Raw genomic sequence first — 19562 nt, 5'->3', positions numbered from 1 at the left:
GAAAGAGAAACACGATGCGAGCAAAGAGACTCAAAAAGAAACCTAAAAAAGGGATGCTGTGGCCTGTGGTTTGGAAAGATTAAAAAAAAGGGGACATAAACGTCTACTTTACGAGGGGACTTTTACATGTGTGTGTATATATTTATATATCTTTCACTATCCATAGTTTTTGACCCTGTGTACTTTTTCTGTTTCACCCCATGTTGTGGGTTTTGGTCTCCTTTCTGTTCTGTTGGTCGTCTTAGTTTTTTTATAATCTCCTCAGGCCGTCCGTGTGTCAGTGTCACGGTGCGTGACGCGTTCCATAATGACGTAGCGTTTTATCACCACGTGTTGGCTGCATCATGAACTCTCCGTATCCGTCACGTTGACCTGGGAACTTCTCGGCTTCCTCTGCCTCATAGCTGCCAAGGGGGGCCGGGACCAGGGCTGCTCTCCTCTGAAAATAGCACAGGCGGGATGGGGGATGGGGGGTAGGGGGGTGGTTGTGCCGGGCAGCAGGGATTACAACATCGCCCAGCATGTTGCTACCACTCTGATGTTCTCTCACTAATGTCTCACTGCCCGGGTTCAGAGGAGCAGCGCTGGCCTGCGGAGACTCGACGCGTAACACACCTGTTGATCTAGAACTACGCAAAAAAAAAAAAAGTAAGCTCCCTTTTTCTCCTTTTGACAGAGTCGTTTGTGTCTTGGCGTACATCCTCCTTGTTTTGATCTTGTTTAAAGAGTGCACCTCGTGCCTAAAAGGTTTGTGCGTGAGATCCTTACTGGGAGATTTGCCTACATGTATGACCTTTTTTCTTATAGTAGACGTCTTCTGTCCCTTTCATCTTCACATCAGCTCCGGAGTGATGGAGAATCTGAGGCGGAAGATAGAGGTCATGTCGCCGCGAATATGCCCGAGTTCACAGGCTCCATCTGACCAGGATTCCAAGGCCCAGAGTAATGGGAAAGAAGGGAAAGTCCACTTGAGGAGAGAAATCTCCCTTATGAACGGGATCTGCCTGATTGTGGGGAACATGATCGGCTCTGGGATCTTTGTCTCCCCGAAGGGGGTGCTCATGCACAGCTCCTCCTACGGGCTGTCTCTGGTCATTTGGGCCGTCGGAGGCGTGTTCTCAGTGTTTGGCGCTTTGTGCTACGCGGAGCTCGGCACCACCATCCCCATGTCCGGGGCCAGCTACGCCTACATCCTGGAGTCGTTCGGAGGCTTCCTCGCCTTCATCCGTCTGTGGACGTCCATCCTGCTGATCGAGCCGGCCAGCCAGGCGGTGATTTCACTGACCTTCGCCAACTACCTGGTGGAGGCTTTCTACCCCACCTGCCAGCCGCCGTACGATGCTGTCCGGCTTATCGCTGCAGCCTGTCTGTGTAAGAAACACTCCTGTGTAGGTCGACACTTCACCACAAACACAATTCAGGCAGTAACAACTCACAGTAGTGCCATCTAATGGTTGATATTCACACTTGGGCCTCATCCAAGTTCCTGAATCCACAAAGTGATGAAACAAAATCCTTACACTTAAAGTAACAATGGATTCAATCCAAACGCCGTTTCTCTTCTGTTTATTGTCTTCATTTGGACATTTAATGGATTTACTTTTGGTAAATATATCTCTAGTGTATTTTATTGTTAGTGGCACCACTGGTTTCAAGTAGTTCAAGAGGATTTTGCAATCCAGCATGTGATAAATCATCCTTGAGCCAAATTGTCAACAACGCATATCAGAATTGTGTTAAGTTGCCCGCAAACACAAATCCCCCAAAAATATGTTCTGCTTTTACACTAAGAGATATGTAACTGGTTACATTGTGGCTTCACATGGAACACATGAATATATGTATATATTGATTGTGTGAGCCTAATATGATATTGTCTGTGTCAGAAATATATATATGTAAGTGCTTTGACTTCAACCATTGAGGATAGTAAACCCTTGTAGATGTTGAGACACATTCACCACAGTACAAAACTCAGTAACCCTGAGTACTGGCACTAGTTATAGATAGACTGGGGACCAGTGTGCTTTACAGTCTGGCTTTGTGCTGAGAAGAATGTAAGCAGCCGGGAGGCCAATTAGGTGAGAGAGCAGCAATGTCACGCGCGAGCAATAGCGTGCTTCTAGTAGCTATATTTTGATGTTTAGGTTAATAAAGATTGAGTTTGACAAACATACATGATTCATCTATGAAAATGCAACCAAACAAGAAAGTAGAACTTGTAAAAGTTTTATTAGGCCTTGTTTGTATGAATTCACTGGTTCATTTATTCCTCTGGTGGGTCCAGGTCTGCTCATCTTCACTAACTGTGCCTCAGTGAAGTGGGGGACGCGAGTCCAGGACATTTTCACTTACGCCAAACTCATGTCGCTGTGCCTCATCATCATCGTAGGAATAATCAAAATGGCATCTGGTAAGATTAAGGAGGAGTAAGGATGCATTGATGGAGACAAGGAAGATATGTGCTTCATACTTTGTGTTTCCTCGATTCATAGGAGAGTCAAAGAGCTTTGATAGTCCGTTCGAGGGCTCCACCACTGATCCCGGAGCCATGGCTTTGGCCCTCTACTCGGCCCTGTTCTCCTACTCTGGCTGGGACACACTCAACTTTGTCACTGAAGAGATTCAGAATCCAGAGAGGTAACGCACAGATGGAAGCGTGCACTTGAGCCTATGTGTTTGGCTCAAGGGCAACTAGATTGAATAGAGTAATGCAGCTAGCCAAAATGAGGCAGTGTGACAAATTAGAACGTAATCGTTCCCAAAATATTCCACATTGCAGGTTTAACGCTGTCTTCACAACAAGAAACAAGAGCCAAATACAATCCTTCAGTTTGTCGGTTGACCTTCTCTCTGTGTTTAAGGAACTTGCCCCTGGCCATTGCCATCTCCATGCCCATTGTTACCATCATCTACCTGCTGACCAATGTTGCGTACTACGTGGTTTTGGACATGGCGTCCCTGCTGGACAGTGACGCCGTTGCTGTGGTAAGACACAAACTGTTCCCCTAGAGAGACCATTCCCTCCACTGCTAAAAATAGTCCCGGGAATTGTTGACGCAAAACGTCTCACACTCTGACTTGAACGCACCGTGCCGCTCTGAACCCACAGACCTTTGGGAATGCGGCCCTCGGGCCTTTCAAGTGGATCATCCCCGTTTCAGTGGCCATGTCTTGCTACGGAGGACTCAATGCTTCGATCATATCTGCCTCGCGGTAATCAGGAAGTGCCGAACCGGCACCCACTTCAGCCATTTCCTTTTTATTTGCCCTGCTGCTGAGTAACTTTCACAACTTTTGTTTGTTGCTCATGCAGGCTGTTTTTTGTTGGCGCCAGAGAGGGCCACCTCCCCAACAGCCTGAGTCTGATCCACACGCAGCGCTACACACCCATACCTGCACTGCTTTTCAACGTGAGAACCGTTCTTCTTATCATTCAGATTCCTCTGCCGGAGACACATACATTTCACCACGTGTGACAAGTGGAACATGAAAATACATGAATTTATGCTCTACAGGGGTTAATGGGTCTGATCTTCCTGTGTGTGGAGGACGTGTTCCAGCTCATCAACTACTTCAGCTTCAGCTACTGGCTCTACGTGGGTCTGTCGGTGGCCGGCCTCATCTACCTGCGCATCACTCAGCCAGACAGACACAGGCCGGTTAAGGTGCTGCTTTCCTCATTGATCGTGCTGAATGAAATTAAATGAATATGATGCATGGGGATGTGTGCCTTCTCTACGGACACAGTGCCACAGGGGCTGTGTGATAACATTTAATATTTAAATATTGTTATTGCTTAAAGGGATTATTTCTGTAATAATTGCATTTTTATTCCTATATTTATCACTCATTTATGTATCTATTGGAATTGTATTTGTTACATTCTCATTCTGTAAAATTCAGCAGAGAAATCTCTTCCTGTTGTGACAAAAAAAGATGCAAAGAAAACAAATATGCAGTATGAGTATTAAGACATTTAAGTTGTTTCCCACTGTGCAGGCGGCCCTTAAATATATATGCAAATGCAAAAGACAGTTGTGAGATTTCCTCATCCCGAGGGCCTTTGCTGACTTATCTTATTACAGTTCAAAACTAACCAGACAAAGTATTAAGAACCATGTGCGATCAGTGAAGCCCAGACAGTGCTTTTTAGTGTTTTATCACTCTGCACTTTAACACTCCCTTGTTGTTTTTTCTCTCCACAGTTGAGTTTGTTCTTCCCCTTCGTCTACTGTCTGTGTAGCCTGTTCTTAGTCATCGTTCCTCTGTACGGAGACACCATCAATTCCCTCATAGGGATTGGCATTGCACTGTCCGGGGTGCCCGTCTACTATGTGGCCATCTACCTGCCTGATGAGAGGAGGCCGAAATTCCTACGCAAGTTAAACAGTAAGCTAAAACCTCTGCGTGTGATATTTGTGCAGCACACTTTGGGGATTTAATGATCGTGTGCAAACACGTGAAGGGACGAAAAGTAAAGTATCTGACGTGCATGAAGCAGGAGATTATCAAACACAAGCATACACCATTCACCTGGTGTGTGTCACGTTATCTGATATCACTACACAAAATACTAGTAATGCCTTTATGTATTATGAGAGTTAGATGTTACTGATCTCTCCACATCCTGCTTCCTCACTTCTTCTCCTCCTCCAGACTTTGCCACCAGATCGATCCAGGTGCTGCTCTGCTGCTGTCTGACTGAATTTGACACCGAGACAGAAGCAGGCGGTAAAACGCAGTGAGCTGCAGACCCTCCATCGCTCTTTGGCCATCTTCCTGCAGGAGGACTATGTTTTGGCCAAATGTCAATGTTCATTGCGCTCACAAACTCAGGAGCAAGGGCGGAGTGACGTGGCGCCGGCTCGCAGCGTTTGTGAGGATTACTTCTCCCTGGTCAAGTTTTAAAAAAGGCCCGACATCCCAAATGACTCATCACGAAGGAGCCGGCTGTGGCTTTCTTGTGAAAATGCGATGCCCTTTTATCCACAGACATCAGGAGATTTCTTCTCTGAGGATTTCATCTACCTACGGAATAAATACAGGCACTTTTTTATTTTTTGGACTTGTGTGAAGATGTGTTGTACTTTGCATTGCTTTGCTTTGTTTGAAATAAAAGCAACAAGTGATGGTGTTCGAATTCAATCAGGCAGTCCAGGGGAATGTCGAGAGTCCGTGTGATAATTACAACACGACCCTGACTCCCTGCAAACGCCATTCGACCTCTGCAGCTCATCCTGAATGCAGCAGCTCCACTGGTCTTTAACCTTCCTAAATTCTCCCACACTACTCTGCACTGGCTGCCCGAGGGTCCAGTCTACATCCAGGACATGGTCAAACAAATACATATAATGTACATGTACATATAATATCTATAAGTTGTAAATCGGCTTATTTGATGAAATTGCACTCTCTTGTTTCTTGTTCTTCTGGGTGTGAATCCTTATGTTTGAAATGCACTTATTGTAAGTTGCTTTGGATAAAAGTGTCTAAAGCTAAATGACGTGTAATGTAATTTCACAAATGTGAAGACTATGAATTCGTTCATTTCAAACAATATTTGGGGATTGATTCCTGAGGAGCTCCACTTTGAAACAGAAGTTCACGAAGACAGCTTAACAGTCACAGTGTATTTGACAGATTTTATGAAGGTTTGATTTGCAGGCATGATTCTCTTCATCACGAGGAGCGTTTTCTTTCAGATCCATCAACCTGAGCCTTCTGGGAGAGACACAAGTAAGGCTGACCTCAACCAAAGAGAGAATGCTCAAATCCTTTTCACAACTCATCGATAAGTTGATTTCAGTGGAACTGAGTTTCTCCACAACAAAATCACACAAACGCACCACTTTGCTTGGAAATAAGTGACACATTTTTATTTTTATTAATTTATTAATCTCATTGTTCATACAATTCAGAAGCATCAACTGTTAACATCTGTGTTCATGTAAAACCGATAACTGGTTAATTTAATAATACTGGTTAACCTATAATTATAAAGTGTGTCTCAGATGATTAACATATATTGTAATGAGGCCTAAGATAAATACACTGTTAGGAACCAGTATTGTCTGAAGCCTCAATTAGTGATTTATGAGATGTCCTCTTAAAGAAAGGTGCAGTTGCCAGAATCAAACCCGGGACAGATCCACTTATTGCTGAACTGTTTGTATCCCTCTGCACTGATCAGGTCACTTCCTGAACAGAGGAAAGCACATGGATATTCGTTACCATGGTTTCTACGAAGGAAAACATTGACATGGTTTATTGAATGAACAATTTCAGGCTGCCAGGTGGAATATTTACCATCCATGAGGTTCTGGAGGCTGCAGTAGTTGACGCTGTCATCAGCTAGATCTTTGGGGAACTCAGATCCTGCCTCTCCCTACACATTAGAAGCACCAGGAGGCAAACAGTGTGTCAAAAGGGAGCGTCAGGGACTCAAGCCGATTCGCCCTCAACTCTTCAGAACTCCATTTTCTATCCAGTAGCTTCAAAGTCTGAAACATCTACCTGCATTGATGTCATATTTTCCAATTCATCTGATTATTAAAAGTCAGATGTTACAGATTTACTGTTCACAGGAACAGATGCTGCATCCTGTGACCAAGCACAGATGGATAATGCATGACGATGGAGTTTGACTTGCATGAAACCTGCAGGGCTAAAGGCTCAAATGCTTGTTAGACAAGGTGCTTGAGAATTCTAACTTCTGTGCAGTCTCATTTGGCCACGTTATCCTGGTCACGAGGAGACCACAGGACTCACAAGACACTCATTAGTCATGTGCAGATAAAATAGTATGCCTTGATGCCAAACAGGATCCAGAGGTAATCTTTTATTGATTTGTATGATGGTTTGATTGATACATAAGTTTTGAAGTGTGTAGTGCCCGTATTAAACCTCACTAACACTTTAAAGCCTGGTAAAGCTGTCTATATATATCAGAGACTTCAGATATCTCATGTGCTACTCGGGAGAATAAAAGAAAGCTCTCACGGTCACTTTGCAAACGGTGGACTGCTCTAGAAGGAACTGAAGGTCGTTGACGTTTTTGGTCGCAGGAGTCGTGTGCGTGGCTTTGATCACGTATGGAGCCGTCGACACAAGCTGCGGAGAAAATTCAGTCAAGTCAAGGGAGCACAATATGAACCCATGAATGTGGATTTGATTTTCACCAGCTTCGACAGACACTGTTGCAAACAAACGCCCAATGGCATGATGGTTTATTTAAAAAAAATGGGTATATATCATCTCTATGAGTAGATTCTAACCTTAATTAATGCTGGACTTATTTTCATTTAATGTACTATACTTGAACAATACTTGAGCTAACCAAGCTGTTTCTAACCTCATACGAGCACCTCTCTCCTTCATATTGACAGCTTTGCCCAATCTGCCAGGCCTTGATCTGGCTCACCAGCTTTACAGTTACATCTTCGCACGAGATGCCGAACAACCTGCAGAACCAGAAAAGTAACCATTCATCACTGGCATTATTTAAAGGCACAAGTATCACTCAAAATATTCTTGGTCTTAAATGTGTTTCTGGAAATCTGGATTATGTCAACAAATTAGTGTCATACGTTAAACAATACTGAAGTCTCTCTTGTATATAGACGGCTTTGCTCAATCTGCCAGGCTTTAAACTGGCTCAGTAATGAGTGTCTTGTGAGTCCTGCGGTCTCCTCGTATCTAAGATAGCGTGCAGGAAATGAGGCGTCACAAAACTTTGTCTTTACGAGCACCTTGTGTAACACGCATTTGAAATTTGACCCTCATTCTTATTAATCATATGAAAAGAAATACAGAAAGTTAGAAACTAGAACTAGAGACTCCCCTAAGGCCACCACAGAACACTTAAACACAGTTTGATCAAATCTGTAAACACTAAGAAATGAACATTACCATTTGACTTTGCACTGTGAGGTTCCGTCGGCCAGTGAGAGGCTGAGTGTGGCCCCCAGGAGGAGAGCAGAAGCAACCAGCAGGAGTCTCAGGTCCATACCGAACGCTGGTGAATCAGGGCAGGTGAATCAGGCCTGAATCCAGTGTGTGGTCCAGTGTGTGGATGTCTTCTGAGTGTGTCTCCTTGCTCTGGCCAAGAGGCAAAAAAGACCAGCTCGTGGGTCATGCGGAAGAGATGGCAGCACAAAATTGATTAACATGCTCTACAGCACCGGAGAAAAAGAGATTGGAGAAAACTGGAGACACCACTTCATCCACAGCTTTGTTCAGAAACGGGAAGGCGATGGTGCAGGAGATTCGGCTCCATTTCAATACAGAACTCATACCATCTCTACTATCCCACTTCAGTGAAATATCTCTGTTATACTTAAAGTGCACTATTGCACTTTCTAAATCATCCACCTGTCCTTCAGACTGTATTCCCACTTGATTTTAAAAGCTGACGGTTGGTCATCACATTTTATCCATTATTAACTGCTCCCTGTCAACAGGTATTTGTCCCTCAAGCTTTAAACATGCCACCGTTTGCCCTTCTTAAAGAATCTCACTTTCTCAGTTTTAACCAATTTTAGAACCATTCCCAAGCTCCCATTTCTATAAAATATTTTAGAAAATATTGTCTCCAATCAATTGATTGTCTATATGAATAATAATGATCCCCTTCTGTTCCCTTCATAGCACCGAGACTGTGTCCTCTTTTAAATCTCCTCTAAAGACTCACTTTTACCAGCTGGCTTGTTTATATATTTGACAGATTTTTTGTCATTATAAACTCTTTTGTATTTTATAAAACTTTGTTTTGAAAGGTGCTATGAAAAAAAAAAAAGTTATTATTAGTATTACTAAAATCAAAATGGTGACAGCAAAAATGACAAGCAATGCATTTGTAGCCTGGGCGTAAAATTGATTTAGACAGCACGGTATAGATTACTAAAATATACAAGATTTGGCATATGCGTTATCCCTGACAGTCTAACTTGGTCCCCTCCATATTACTAGATTTTCCTATTACTATGGAGCTACATGGGACGGGTGTTACACGCATTAATAAAAAAGAAATCAGAACGCATTTAGAAGACAAATAACTGTTAAACACGTTTATTCCGGTTCAGACTGCCAACAGATTTAAAACATTTAATTATAGCCTGGCTGCTCTGAAGCAGGCCAGCTGCAAAGAATTAATCTACATGGTTACTTGGCTGGGTTCAATTAACTTAATATTAATATTAATTAACTTGAATTTCTAGATAATTATCCTGGGTTAATATCTTACATTATTAACACGGGTTACCTATACTGATTTAATTGTCCTGGTTTCCTTTAATGTGATGCTCTTGAGTGTTAACATCAACTCGGGTTGAGGGTATATTTGCTGGATGAGCTTCTTGACCTGAAAGAAACAAAGGATTTTTAACTCATCATATTAAGGTCAGTGTCCACTAGAGTGAACAAATACAGATTACATCAGATCACACACATAATTACTATTATTATCATGGAAAATAAAGAACCATGACGGCAACTTTGTGAAGACAGTATGCAGTGATTTTACCTCGCCCAGAGCTGCGCTTACTAATTCTTCATTTAGCTCCAGATTGGATTGGACAGCTGCCACAAAGAAGGCCACAGCTGGTCGTACAAAAGGAAACTCATTAAAATGATTCCAGACATCAAAATGAATCATATCGTGGCATCTTAAAACACGCTTACTATTTCCTGGAAGAGCGTTTTGTGCAGTAGAGACAAGTTCAGAGTTGATTGTTCCCGCAGTAACAGCGACTGCTGCTGGGACGGGTCCCAGGTCGAGGCTCTGAGCAGCACGTGAGGCCAAACAGCTGGCGAGTAGAATCAGGAGCAGCATGTTGAAGCGTGATTTAAAATGAAATCGGCGGTCCGCAGTGGAAAAGGAGGAAAAGGTGTTGTCTCTGCTATTCCCCAAAGTGTCTGCTTTCCTTGACATGGAACTCTTGTTCAGGAGGGTGTGACTGTAAACAACAATGGCTCAGTGTCACAAAGATGAGGCGGGGCAACTCAACCAGGTGATGAGAACAAATACAATGAAAGGGGAGAGAGAAGTTCCTCATTTCAACCCTGCAGAGCGTGCACATTCCTCTACAGCCGTGATTACAGCAGTGTGATTTTAACTCTTTCTTCCATTAAGCAAAATAATTTTACTCTGTGAATTATCTCTTAAAAAGGTCAAAGGTGGGATATTTTTTTGTTATAGTAAAATAGTTTGTATTTAACATTAAAGGAAAATTCTGATTTGGGCAAACAAATGAGTGTTTTTGTGTTGTCGTTTTTTATTTAATTTCTCATGGTAAACCGATTACAGAGAACATACATATTTCATTTAAATAAAGAAAACAATAACGGTTGTTGATAAACAATAAATATGAACTAAACAGCAATTTAATACCAAAACAAACCTTTTAATAGATTAAAATATATAATGTCACAACACATCCTGGAACCTGATTATAAATAACTGTAAAGCAGCAGTAAATACAGCTTGAAAACAATCACTATGGGTTCTTCAACTTCAACTTGCTTGCGGTGCTGGAACGTCTTGAGCTGGCGACAGGCGGGGGGGTCCCAGTCAGATCCAAGCCCAGTTCCACAGTCTGCAGCGGGATGGAGGTGGGAGGAGACGCCCGGCGGCTTCCAGCCGAGGACGCAGGAGACCTACAGAACACAACGAACAGAGACGCAATTCTAATTGCAATTCAATCTCTTGCGTGACTCAGAGTACACAAGGCGTCGTAGCTTCATGTTTTCAGCTATTTTCATTCTCTATATGAATTATTCTCTAGCAAAATTCTATAAATAGGGCCCGGGCATACAATGTTGCACTGGAAGAGAAGCTGAAGGACGTGAATCAGACAGCCCTTGGTGAGGAGGAGAGAGCTAACCAAATGGACCAACTCCTCAAGGATGAGGAAAAGGAAATCAAGGTATGCGGCCTGATAATCCTGACACATGTAGCCTTTATCTGTTATGTTGGCCGTTGGAAAAAAATCTTCTTTTCATGAATAATTTCTCTGGTTCCAATATGATGAAGCTACGTGCTGGCATGTGTAATCCTGATTGACCATCGGACAACAAGCCCTGATTGTTTCTGCAACTCCCAGTATCACCGCTGGAGACGAGATTTAAGGACAGATAACTCCAGTCGGACCTGAAAGAGGCAGCGCTGGCCATGGCGCTCCAATGGCTGGAAGGAGTGGAAGCTCCAGATGGAAGAGGCAGATTGGCCTGAAAAAAGAATCCCGTTAACGATTATCACAGCTAAATGCTAAATCAAACCTCTGTGTAGTCTCAATTGTCTTTTTTTTTTTTACCTGCATGAAGTATTTCTCCATCACTAATCTGAGATCCGGTTTGTCGTCCATGGCCTCACTCAGCATGTTGTTGATTTTCTTATTGAATACTTTCAACTCTCTCAGCTTAATGTCTTTCTCCTCAAAAGTCTCAGTCTTGGTGTTTTTTCCTGAGCGTATCGCTTTGGTGAGCTTAGAGCACTGGAAGGACAGAGGGTACACAAAAGAAACCCCTGCTGATACATTTCCGTGGTCAGATACCCATAACGTAAATACACACATTATTTCTTTATTCACTTCCTGCGTTGGGAAAATGTGGGACAGGTTTCAAACCTGCTTGGTGGCTCTGTCAATCTTCTCCTGCCGGGAGGCGATTTCTTTGTTCACTTTACTGATGAGTGACTGTTTGTGCTTTATTTTATCCTTCTCCACTTTCTCCTCCGGCAGCAGACTGTCTAAGTTCATGTTCAAGTCCTGGAAAACGGTGATAAAGACTCATTAAGACTCATCACACAAAAGAAAGGCATTGGGGCGGATTCATAGGAGGCCAACTTCGCTGGATGACTCTGACAGAGTTGTTGGGTGAGTCTAATTATGATTGGATGCTATTTCGGGGAAATAAATAACCTGTAAGTCCTGTTGGAGCTCTTTGACTTGTCTTTTCTTACACTTCAGTGTCTCCTCGCCTGCCCTTAACTGCTGTTCTAGCTTCTGTTTTTCCGGACCTGAAACAGAAACCGTCTGAATGACATTGATCAGAGAGAGATGCTCTCCTGATTCAACGGATATATATATATATATCACTCCCTACTGAGGACCCCTGTTAAGGACTGTTTCATTCAGTCTACTCGGTCATACATACTGGATTCAGCTACTTTGTTGAGGGATTTGCGAAATGCCGAGTTACTGATCTTGAACAACTCGACGGTGTTCTCCAGAGCTCGATTTTCCTTCTCCATCTTGCGGATTTCAGCATCCAGACCGTCTCCCTTCCGCTTGAGCTCCTCTTTCTCTTGTGCAGCCTGATGAGAAGCAAACGGCAATGATTCAAAGAGCCAATGTTCAGACGATGGAACGGACTGCGTGTGATTACAGACCTCTCACCTTTGTGATGGCGTAAGCCTGTGATTGCTCCTCTTCCCCCTGAGGAGCGGCCATGGAAAACATCAAAACCTCAAAGCGTTTCTTCATTGTGTCGATCTTGGACAGTTTCTTATTCAATTCGGCACTGAAACAAAAATCACAAAAATGAAAACTGCCGTAAAAAAAATATTCTGGGACGTGGGACATGAAACGGGGGGCAATGGTCTGGAGGAGCAATGTGAGATTTGGGCTCACTGCTGGGCCTCTTACCGGAGTTTCTGTCTCTCTTGCTCACTCCTCTTGAGCTGAAGGCGGAGCATGTCTTTGTAGACCTTCACCTCTTGCTCCCTGTCCTTCATGGCTTTCTGCAGCTGCAGCTTCCTCTTCTCCAAAGACAGCACGCTGCCCGCCTTTTTGTACACCAGATCCCTGATTCGCTTGACTTCTATCTTCATGACGTTGTGCTCCACCAGGTTTTCCTGATCAGGAACAAGTGAAGTCAACATAGAGCTGGGTTTTGCTATGCGTGCAGATAGGGCTCCTTTTTCAGATCAAGACTTCATTTCAGCTACATTTGTGTGTAAAACCATTAAAAACACCATAAGCTGAGTGATGAATTGATGCATGGAAACAATCTACTAGTTTAACAATGTTAGGCTAATAGAGATAATGAGAAAAGAAACACACACATGATGTCCATGTGTCACATGCAATGATAATAGTTAGTTACCTGTTTGCTGAGCCGGAGTTGCTTTAGATCCTTTTCATAGATTTTTTGGAGAACAATAAGCTCCTCTACCTTCTGGGACAGATCTATCTGTTGAGTCTTTGACTTCTCCATCTCTTTCCTCAAAATGAGAATGGCTACCTGTCAGAAACGGAGTGTTATTTCACTGATTGAGAGTGTGAAAAGTGCAGAATAGTAGGGAGAGGTGAGCAACAATCAAGACCAACTTCAGCCTCCTTGAGTGTTTTGGTCAGCAAGTTGGCCGCCTCCTTCTTCTCCTCGAGTTCTTTATGTAGCTGATCAATCTTAAGCTCAAGCATTTGTTTCTCAGCTGCAGGAACGTCCCCTTGCAGCCGTTCCAGTTTTCTACCCAGGCCACTGATCTCGAAGTCCTACACAATGAAAGGAACGTCTGAGTAAATGTGTCACGTGATAGTAGAAAGTCACACGTGTGTGTGTGTGTGTGTGTGTGTTTTGGTAAGCGTGCCTGTTTATTTGTGATGAGCTGCGCTCCTCTTAAATCCTTCTCCAGCTGTCCTAGCTGGTTCTCAAGTCTGCTGATAGTGTCTTTACTCTTTGAAACCTGTGCTGTAGAATTCTTCTCTTTTGTCTTTAGCGCCTGCAAACACTCTTTACGACAAAAAACCTCCTTCTGGCAGTCAATCAGTTGGACTTCCAATTCCTAAAGCAAACCACAGATGAATCAGGATTACACAATGCCAGCACGTAGCTTCATCATATTGGAACCAGAGAAATTATTCATGAAAAGAAGATTTTTTTCCAACGGCCAACATAACAGATAAAGGCTACATGTGTCAGGATTATCAGGCCGCATACCTTGATTTCCTTTTCCTCATCCTTGAGGAGTTGGTCCATTTGGTTAGCTCTCTCCTCCTCACCAAGGGCTGTCTGATTCACGTCCTTCAGCTTCTCTTCCAGTGCAACATTGTATGCCCGGGCCTTCTCCAGTCTACAGCATGCCACACACACACATATAGATTCAGATGCAGCTTGTGTACTTAAAGCTAGAGTGTTAATACAGCAAGACTGTCTCCAAGATTGAAACTGACTTTTCGTTGTTATCCTGGATGTCCTTCTTCACTCTGGATATTTGGGACGTCACAGATTTCACATCGGAGTTTGCTCTGTCCAGCGTGCCTTTGCAACTATGCAGCTGCAAGACATATGACAATCAATCCATTCATTCTTCTCAAAATCGAGCCGTTCTTTGACCTATGCTCGCAACGGAAAATATTTGTTGACGGGATTCAGAAGGCGACCTCATTCTCCAGCCTGCTGCAGTCATTCTCCTCTCCCTTCAAATCCTGTCGCAGCTTTATAGCCTGTTGCTTGGCCACAGTTATCTTCTTCTTGGTTTCCCTGTTGTTGTTCCTCTGAGTATCTAACAGGTGCTTCATGTCTGTGACGGTGCTATTCCTCTCCCTGATGTTCTGGTTGGCTTGGGAAAGTAGCTGGATATATGAAGGAACAAGATGGGATTGCAAACACGTCTTACTTGGGGGTTCAATGTGCGTTCATTCTGTTGTTGGAGTTCTGTCTGCTTCAGATAGGTCATCATGCATTTTAGCATCAAACGAGCAAGGTCACAGACGTTACCAGAGCACTCTGCTCCATCTCAGTGTCTCGCTGCTTCATCTGCTTGATGGTGTTCTCCCATTGATGGATGAGCTGTTGTGTCTCCAGGTGGGCCTGCTGCAAATTCTCTGTAGTTTTATCCAAAGCAATCTGTTTGGAAAAAAGAAAAAGGGTTTTTTATATAGACATTTTTAAAGATATCCAATCTGCAGCATGGATTGTGAGGATGCACAGTGGTTTCTCATAGTACCTGTGCCAATAAGGTCTCAGTCAATTCTTTCTCGAGTGCTTTGTGTTTTTCATTGGCCTCCAGTGTCTTCTTTTCTATTGCCAGATTGAGCGACTACATTGGAGAGATTACAAGGCTCGTTGTTCAATGTTTCAGTTTACTGAAAACAGAATGTACACACAGCCCACTGATACTTGTTTAATCCAGCCATTTTCTCCTCACCTTGATCCTCTGCTCATCTTGCTGGGCGTACTTGATGATGGCCATGGTGTCTTCATCCTTGCGTGTTGAGTCTTCTAAAAAAGCATCCATGGTCTGCTGGTCCCAGTTCATCTGGTTCCTGAACTCCTCAAGCTTCTGTTTGGACTTGAAGATATGGTTCTGGGGATATGGACACAGGTTGAATGTGTTAATTCAAATAATTGCAATAATGTTAGAAAGTGTACAGGAAATGAGTGGTGGGTGTATAGACCTCTAGCATGTTCTGCCTTTCTGCTAAAGATCTATGATCATTCTCCATCTTCGCAGTCTCCTGAGCTAGGCGACCCGTCTCTCTTTCTGCAAGGCTGGTAAGGACTTTTATCAACTTCTCTTCCCTTTCCTTTGCCTTGCACAGGGGCTGGTGTGTAGAGAAGTCAAAAAGAGAAATTAACAAAAAAAAACTGAAACTGTTACTACAACCCAATTGAAATGATAAATACACATCCAGCTGACATTTAATAAACACAACACATTCTGATGTAAATACCTCTGTATCCTTCAGCTGTTGTTTAGCACTTTTAAGGATTCTAGTCTTCACCCGCTTACTATCTTTGTTCTTCTGAATTTTGTTTTCCAGTTGAAGCAACTTTTTTTCTTTCTTGCAAATCTGTGGTTGAGGAATTCATCACATTAAAAGCACAACCTGACATACAGTCTGCCTCATACCTCATTTGGCATTCCCATCACCACGTGCAGTTACAAACGCTTACCAAAAAAGCGATTAGATTATAGGTATTATAATACCTATAATCTAATCGCTTTTTGGTAATAATTGCATTATTAGCTTTAGCAACTGCTGATAATGCAATTCATTCGGTTCTAATAGAGAATTATATTAAAGTTATTGAGGAAGCTCATTTGAATACACATAACCTGGAATCTATCAAAAGTTAAAACGGCAATCACAGTTCAAAACGTTTGCAAATGCAAACTTTTTCCTCAAATTCTAGAAAGTAAATCATGAAAGCATAAGGTCATGCGCGCGCACGCGCAAATACATCTTCACTGGCAATTACGTATGCTGAATGAGCGCCACATAACGCGCACACACAGTGGGTCTATGTCATCTGACCACATGGGTGATTTGAAACGTCAAATTTTAGCGTTCGACATGAATTCAAATATCAAAACATCCAACGGGCTTGACAACCTTCGGCTAATGGAGCTACACAGCGCGACCAGTAGCTCTTCTCCTGGCGTGACGTCACGCCCAACGAGCAATTTATCCGTTGAAAAGACGTTTATAAGACGTCTATGGCCCGACGTTGAAGATACGTTGAAATTTGGTTTTAAAAGTTTTTTTAACGTCTATTCGTAGACCTTGAAAAGACGTTGATATGTGGTCTAAACAGACGTCTTTTCAGCGTCTACAAATAGACGTTGAAAAAACTTACACTTTTAAACCATTTTGCAACGTCTATTCAACGTCTTTTCAACCAAAACTGCTCGCTGGGCTTTTGGGGGCGCGACCAGTAGCTCTTCTCCTGGCGTGACAACCTCCCCCCGCTGCTCACCTCTTCCATCAGGGCCTTGTTCTTAGCGTTGGGTTCGGGGATGGCGAAGCGCGGATCCCAGCCCACCTCACTCAAAACCGAATCCATAATACTGGACATTTCTCTTGGCTCTGTTCCACTCATGCCCAACAACGACGTTCAGTGCAAGTGGTCCGTGTTTCGTCTGCGTTACAAATCAGCTGCTGCAATCAAGTCTTTCTCCGGTTTGCTGTTTAACCGTCGTCTTGTTGTCGGTCGCCCCTAGCAACCGCTTTGGCACGTTAAACGTGCACCCCACGCGGGGGCTAGTCGTGGATAGCTGGCATTCACTGACAGCCAATCAAATTGCAGCTTTATTTTCGCAGAAGACCGTGGTTCGATTCCCGGACGGGGAATTTGCTTTGTATTTGCTCATTGTATTTGCATTACAACAGAGTGTACACATGAACTGTTTTTTTACTTTTTTGTTTGTTTGAAGAAAAATAAGCCTTGTTATCATTGGCCATTTATGGATACCTGGCACTCACTGACAGCCAATAAATGTGCAGCACTGTTGCCACTGTCTAAGGTGCTGAAACACCTTGTCCAAGGCGCTGTAAAGCTATTGTTATTGTGCTTGTTTCAGCACCTTGACCTGAATTGTTCTCCTGGACTCTGGGGCAAAGAGACACATGAATGATGAAGAGCTTTTTACAAATAAATTAATGTTTACCTGACTTTGCTGTCTGCTGGTTATCACTATTTTAGTGGAAATAGTTTGTCCTTTTGCCCTCTCTACACACCTAGCTATACTCAGGTGATGTCTCAATATAGTTAACGTACCCCTGACATAATCGTTTGCATCATCATGACAATCATTTTAGCTATTTATCAACATGAAAACAGAATTTCATTATGATCAGCATAATTTGATGGTCGGTACAATGATTAGAATGTAATGGCTTCAAAACTCATTGATGACATGTAGACAATGTGAATTAGATGTATTTATTAAGCACAACAGGGACATTCCATGTTGAATACAGATTATCGTAGTACCTGTCTCCTTCAGCATGTCCTTCTGCTCACTGCGTTAATAGAGCAGGAAGTGGAAAGATGCTCCATCGCTTGTGGTCCAACACAAACAGTCTCCTTCCTGTCTACAAAGGTCCAGTTGGTGAGGACAGCAGGGGCAGAGAGGGACAACGTGGCATCTAAAAAAACAGAAGACAGAGTACAATAAGTCCTTCTGACCTACAGAATCATACACTTCTGTGGGTAAAAATATAATTTAATGTAATAGGGCGTGACCTACAAGTTAGTTACTTCTAGTTAATGCTGAATTGTTGGAAAAAGTGTTGTCTAAGTAATATTGACTTAGACAACAGAGAGACTAACATGTCTCTCTTACAGAGACACGTTGTGTTCAGGGTCTGCTGACAGTCAAGATGTTTGTGTGTCAATGTCCAGATAATCTAGAGTGAACTTGTGAGGTAAATGTGTGTCCTAAGGTGAACAGCATGATGGCATACATTTAAAGATGATTACCATCACTCGGTGTTTCCTAAGGCCTTTTTAATGTTAAGTTAAGCTTTAATGTTTATCTTCCAGCTACATATTCCAGTCCTTGGGAAGAAGACCTTTGAGTAGCATCAATGCACCACTTGTTTGTGTCTCCCTCTTGCAAGTATTATTCAATAAATGTGCTGTTTAATGATTTACACCGGTGTCTGTCACAATTATTACTCTGGATAGTAAGTTGACGCAAGAAGGTAACTTTACATCTGCACTTTAGTGCAGCTGTACACTAGAGTGCTCCCTAGATTTAGTCAGAAAACAGTGCACTGGTTTCTAATTGACAACAAGGAAACCACTTTGAAGACTATTTGTGAATATTCTTAGGATGCAGGTATAGAATACACAGTTTACAGCAAACTGGGTGAAATGTAAGTGATTGGGTATCTTCATGTGGTAGAAACAAAGAATTAAAAGAGAGCAAAAGTTTACTCACAGCTCTGCACTTGATGCTTTGAAGGAAAGATGGTCAACATGGGCCTTCCCAGCTCCTGCTCTTCATCCTTCACTGTGATGTAAACACACAACAATGAACATGTCATTAAATGAACATCTGAAGTGCAAACATGATGAAGTGCATCTCCTTCTGTGTGTATCGAGGGGCCAGAGGGAGGCTGCTTCTTCTGGAGATACACCTGGAGCTTGTGCATCTTCGTACCTGGAGAACAGCTCTTCTTCAGGATGAAGGGTGCAGAACCATCATCCCTGCTGTACCAGATTAATCTGTCACGATGAAGAGCATGACATGTTAATGAGTGTATTGAAGTGTGAAGTGAAGTTCACCTTCTGACCATTAAACTATGTAATAAACAACATAACCATGTTTGCCCCGTCTGTTCTCTCATTTTCACACTGATGCAGATATTCTACTACAGTAAGAATATCTATTAACACCACAACCTGCTGTAAACACTGTATTTGTAAGTAGAAATCCTGCATTCAAGTAACTTGCTACTTAATCAAAGTCTACAGACAAAAAAGTTAGCATCAAAATAAACCAAAGGGATTAAAAACATAAGTAATCGTGATGAAATATAAATCATACATTATCCTAATCATTGAGGCATTAATGTGTTTAAATTTGACTGACTTTAATAAGATCCTCATTTATTAGTTGAGTAATGTTACATCTTTGACATGCAACTAGTAAATAATGCAGCCAAACACAACTAACAGGTGACGTGACACAAAGTACAGTATTTATGGCTAAAGACGTTGAAAGTTGACTGTTCCAAGTACATATACAGTATATAATGTTTAAACAGTATAAGCTGAACAGCTGGTGAGAATCTATAAGATCTATATTCTAAATTTAATAAAGAATCTCT

The 19562-nt window shown here is 42.6% G+C and overlaps 3 protein-coding genes across 4 annotated transcripts; 1 reads left to right on the top strand and 2 right to left on the bottom strand.

Moving 5' to 3' along the window:
- The first annotated feature begins 447 nt into the window (after positions 1-447).
- Positions 448-5886, top strand: LOC119209530 (Y+L amino acid transporter 2). Of its 2 annotated transcripts, none has more exons than XM_062557614.1 (10): positions 448-648; positions 842-1371; positions 2288-2413; positions 2496-2640; positions 2865-2988; positions 3113-3216; positions 3317-3413; positions 3519-3668; positions 4209-4392; positions 4660-5886. In XM_062557614.1, the coding sequence occupies exons 2-10, from the start codon at positions 852-854 to the stop codon at positions 4746-4748; spliced, it is 1539 nt and encodes a 512-aa protein (XP_062413598.1). In that variant the 5' UTR covers positions 448-648; positions 842-851; the 3' UTR covers positions 4749-5886. The 2 variants fall into 2 exon arrangements, with proteins under 2 accessions (XP_062413598.1, XP_037314842.2); XM_037458945.2 differs by having other exon boundaries at positions 808-1371.
- An 18-nt stretch (positions 5887-5904) lies between these two features.
- wu:fc46h12 (uncharacterized protein LOC568958 homolog) lies at positions 5905-10342 on the bottom strand. Its single transcript, XM_037458823.2, has 7 exons — positions 9682-10342; positions 9524-9600; positions 7912-9361; positions 7355-7463; positions 7003-7113; positions 6310-6388; positions 5905-6201 (listed from the first exon to the last, which is right to left on the bottom strand). The coding sequence occupies exons 3-7, from the start codon at positions 8007-8009 to the stop codon at positions 6110-6112; spliced, it is 489 nt and encodes a 162-aa protein (XP_037314720.2). The 5' UTR covers positions 8010-9361; positions 9524-9600; positions 9682-10342; the 3' UTR covers positions 5905-6109.
- A 10-nt stretch (positions 10343-10352) lies between these two features.
- ccdc39 (coiled-coil domain 39 molecular ruler complex subunit) lies at positions 10353-17028 on the bottom strand. The gene is made up of 20 exons (XM_037458819.2): positions 16702-17028; positions 15675-15794; positions 15399-15545; positions 15149-15307; positions 14948-15040; positions 14719-14847; positions 14382-14573; positions 14172-14275; positions 13939-14071; positions 13589-13783; positions 13329-13493; positions 13105-13242; positions 12645-12853; positions 12396-12519; positions 12154-12313; positions 11919-12016; positions 11625-11765; positions 11313-11492; positions 11150-11226; positions 10353-10656 (listed from the first exon to the last, which is right to left on the bottom strand). Exons 1-20 carry the CDS (start codon positions 16822-16824, stop codon positions 10497-10499), a joined length of 2847 nt encoding a protein of 948 aa, XP_037314716.2. The 5' UTR covers positions 16825-17028; the 3' UTR covers positions 10353-10496.
- Between the last annotated feature and the right edge of the window lie 2534 nt (positions 17029-19562).

Source organism: Pungitius pungitius, chromosome 15, assembly GCF_949316345.1.
Source record: "Pungitius pungitius chromosome 15, fPunPun2.1, whole genome shotgun sequence".
NCBI classification, from domain to species: Eukaryota; Metazoa; Chordata; class Actinopteri; order Perciformes; family Gasterosteidae; genus Pungitius; species Pungitius pungitius.
The sequence above is the reverse complement of the archived record's forward strand: the minus strand, read 5'-3'. Positions and strand labels throughout refer to the sequence as shown.